Source organism: Antrostomus carolinensis, unplaced genomic scaffold (genome assembly GCF_000700745.2).
Source record: "Antrostomus carolinensis isolate BGI_N321 unplaced genomic scaffold, ASM70074v2 scaffold29584, whole genome shotgun sequence".
NCBI classification, from domain to species: Eukaryota; Metazoa; Chordata; class Aves; order Caprimulgiformes; family Caprimulgidae; genus Antrostomus; species Antrostomus carolinensis.
This window is the reverse complement of record NW_010313288.1, coordinates 13,047-16,814: the sequence shown is the minus strand read 5'-3', so window position 1 is coordinate 16,814 and position 3,768 is coordinate 13,047. Positions and strand designations below refer to the sequence as shown.

Sequence of the window (3,768 nt, the reverse complement as noted above, 5' to 3'; positions counted from 1 at the left end):
TGTACCGGTGCACCGCGCGGAACTCGGTGGGCAGCGCCGAATACCAAGCGCGAATAAACGTAAGAGGTGCCTGTCTACTTTTAAATATCAGAATAGGACTTTTACTGGGCTTTTGGTTTTGTTCTGTTCCCCGGCCTCGCCTCTCCCTCCTCTTCCCGGCACCTGGGTCTCCCTGGCTGCCCCGACCCCATTCCCTGAGCTCTCCCCATCGGGATCTGCTCTCGCCCCACCTCGGGGTTGGCAACACCTCCCTGATGGACCCCACATATGGAGAAGGTGGTGGCGGGCACAGAAGCATCCCAAGCCCCCTGTGATCCCCCAACTGCCCCCTCGGCCTCGCCTCTCCCTCCTCTTCCCGGCACCTGGGTCTCCCTGGCTGCCCCGACCCCATTCCCTGAGCTCTCCCCATCGGGATCTGCTCTCGCCCCACCTCGGGGTTGGCAACACCTCCCTGATGGACCCCACATATGGAGAAGGTGGTGGCGGGCACAGAAGCATCCCAAGCCCCCTGTGATCCCCCAACCGCCCCCTGGTCCTCACAAGAGCCCGGCTCCCTGGCAGCGAACGTGCCCGCCGGCTCAGGGATCTACGTGACAAACGATGATGAGGCAGCACGTGAAATCGTGGAAAATGAGCTTTGATTTGTCATGTCTGTGTTTTCTTTGTCTGCTAAAAGCCATGGCCGCGTTAATCACCGTGTTATTGCGGCTGGAGCGTGTTGCTGGGTGCGTTACAGGGAGTGCTTTCAGGCACAGGGTTCGGTGTAAGCCCCTGCCCATTAATAATCACCAATTAAAGCTTCCAGGCTTACAGGTGGGAGCGAGATGGAGACAAGGTAGCGTTTATTTATCTACCAAGAAAGCGGGTTGAAGGGCTGTGTTTGCCTGTGTCTCAGGTTTGAAATGGATCTAGTGGCTTTTTGGCTGGGATCCCAGGAGAGTCTGAATTTTGCTGCCGTTTTCTGCTAAATTTGGAGCGAGTTCATCCCTCAGCCGGGAGAAGCCAGAGCAGGCTTTTCAACAAGGACCTTCCCTTGTCTCCCTTTCCCCCCGTCTCAGCTCTGGAAGGGCTGTCACTGGGCTTTGTTTCCTCTGGAATGGAACAAGTCCCTCAGACAGGCCCCAGAGACAGTTACAGAGTGAGATGCTCATTTATTTTTTCCTGCTTATTTTTTAAACTTGTCCCAGTATGAGAAACACCATCCAGCAGCTTATCCTGAGTGTGTGCGAAGTCGTTATCCTGCTGCACCCTTATAACCAGGAGTCAAGAGAGGGTTAATCTCTAGATTAGTTTGCTGGTTTATGCAGTGGCTGGGAGAACAATGTAGTTACTGATGCATGGAACCTCTTGTTGAAATTCTCACCTGCAGCGTTCTCCTTAAGCCAGCAAACTGGTGACTGTCTGGCTTTCCAGCGGTACTGGGGTTGCCAGTCGGTGGTTCAGAAGGGTGTATTTTAGGAGAGATGAGATACATTTGCCGAGGGAAGGCAGGTTCCTGTAGCAGCACTTGGCACGATGCGGGCAGCTTCCTTTGGAGAGAGGCAGAGCGTGGATGTGCCCGTGGGGAGCACTCCCCATCTCTTCTACTGCTTCCCAACACCATCCAACCCCCTCCGATGGTGCCTGCGGGCTCAGCTTCCCCAGCGCTGAAGTTGCAGCCCCAAAACCGGGGTGGGATTTGCTGTGAGCGAGGACCACAGCCCCAGCTCATCGCTGCGCTGCCGTAGGCGTGTGCGGGCAGCTCTGGCTGGTGGCTGGAGCTGATGAGTGGCTTTCCCTGTGCAGGCTCAGAGAGGAGCCCGTGCCTGCTCCTCACCCAAAACCAGGCTGGGTCCTGACCACTCTGGTTACCTCCTTTGCCTGTGAAGCTCGCTCTGAAGTAGCAGCAGATCTGCATGCAACCAAACTGCCCTTCGGAATTAACCTAGCCTGCCTCTTCCTTCCTCCCTAATATGTAGGTCCTCCGAGCTGGAGCCATGAAGAACATAACGGCGGTAGCGGGTAGGGACACTTTCATCAACTGCAGGGTAATCGGGTACCCGTACTACTCCATCAAGTGGTACAAGGACTCTCTGCTGCTGCCCGATAACCACCGCCAAGTGGTCTTTGAAAACGGAACTCTGAAGCTGATGGACGTGCAGAAAGGCATGGATGAAGGAGAGTATCTGTGCAGCGTGCTGATCCAGCCCCAGCTCTCCATCAGCCAGAGCGTCCACGTCACCGTGAAAGGTAAGTGAGTGGAGAGACTTTCCCTGGATCAGGTGGAGAGACCGTCCTGGTCGCACTTGGGGACACCTCTGCTGCGGGATGGAGGTAGAGAAGTGTCACACTGGGGACTCAGTGGCCGAGCAGTGACCGTGTGCCGCGGGGAGCTCAGCTCCCACCGCAGCAGCCCTCGGGAGCTGCCAGAGCGGTACCTGGTCCTGCCCGCAGCTGCCCGAGCCACACCGTATCCATTTCCCCTGACAAGTGACAGAGCAAGGATTTACAGTGTAAACATAACGTATTAAAACTTCTAACCTTTGCTCGGATCACCTTCACCAATGTTTTTCTCTGTGTGTTAGCTTTTAAAAAAATAATACTCTCGGTCTTCCGAGCGCACAGAACATCTTAAAAGCTTCTCGGGGCCATCAATTATTCAGCCCCATTGAGGGAGCTATCAGTCCTAATGAATTGAGCCGGATGCATTCCCTCCCAGTGACTGGCTGAGATTGTGCTGTGAGCAAGCGGTGCTCCCCTATCTCCCGTCCTCAGAGTTGTCGGGTCGTCTCTGCCCGTCGCCAGCTCGGTGTTTGCAGTAAATCATTTAGACAAACACAGCCGCGCCGGGGCCGGAGCTGGCCAATTGTCTCTCTCTGTCTCACCCAGCAGGGTTTTATGGACTGGATTTTATTCTGATCCCCCTCCCTCCCCTCCCATCCACCATTTTCTTCTTAGGAATCAGGTTAGCGAGAGAGTGCATCAAGCTGATTAGAGATGCTACCACTTGATTAGCTACTGCTCTTCTCCAAGGCTTTGCACGGGGAAGAGTGGGCTGTGGATAACCGGTCGGGAGAACTTCTCTCCCCTCAGCTCTGCTTTCCTCACCTCGTACAAAATCCCCATCTACGTGGGAGCCCCAGGGCTTGAGCAGAGGCCAGAGTTGAGGAAATGCTGGTCTTCTCCTGGGGTGAGTGGGACAGGCAGGACTGGTGCGGAGAGAGCATCTCTAGGGATGTGCGTGTGTGGAGTTAAATAACGGGCTTCGCCTTTTGTCAGTGGCTGGGAGGTGCCGTTGGAGGATGCAGGATGCTGAAGTTCAGCTGAGGATCTGTGTACTCTGGGCAGCAACCATTAGCAAACTCTGCCGGATCGGAATTTACTGTCGTGATTAGTGGCCGGTGCCAGGCTGAGGGAGGCGAGCGGGTGGAAGCACGATGTGTGCCGGCAGCGCGCTGCTCTGCGGTGGCCAAACATCTTCATTCCGCCCGCAGCGCGAGCGGCTGCCCGAGATTTACACCCAGCCCCGCTTGCTGAGTTCCTTATTTGCTCTGGCCTTCGGATAAAAGGCCTGTGGAAAAGAGTTGCCAAGGCCCTGGAGGACAGTCAGAGCCGGCTCCGCGGAGCAGAGTGTGTAATAGAGCTGTGTGGAGCGGGGCGGTGTGGAGCACCATCAAGCCTTTATTGCCACAAGTGCCTGGCGACCCCATGAAGTGCCACAAGTGAGTTAAACAGGTTCTTCCCAGCACACGGTGGGGAAAGCTGTACAGCTCCCTGGGGAGCAGGGGT

At 55.8% G+C, this 3,768-nt stretch overlaps 1 protein-coding gene across 1 annotated transcript in view; it reads left to right on the top strand.

Annotated features, from left to right (window-relative positions):
- Window positions 1-3,768, top strand: part of LOC104524444 (Down syndrome cell adhesion molecule-like protein 1 homolog) — a gene marked incomplete at both ends in the record, with an annotated part of 15,861 nt that overhangs the window by 276 nt on the left and 11,817 nt on the right. The window contains 3 exons of the mRNA XM_010167321.1: window positions 1-68; window positions 305-310; window positions 1,959-2,229. The exon at window positions 1-68 is cut by the window's left edge and continues 10 nt beyond it. Coding sequence (XP_010165623.1) covers window positions 1-68; window positions 305-310; window positions 1,959-2,229 — 345 coding nt within the window. The remainder of the gene's footprint in view (window positions 69-304; window positions 311-1,958; window positions 2,230-3,768) is intronic.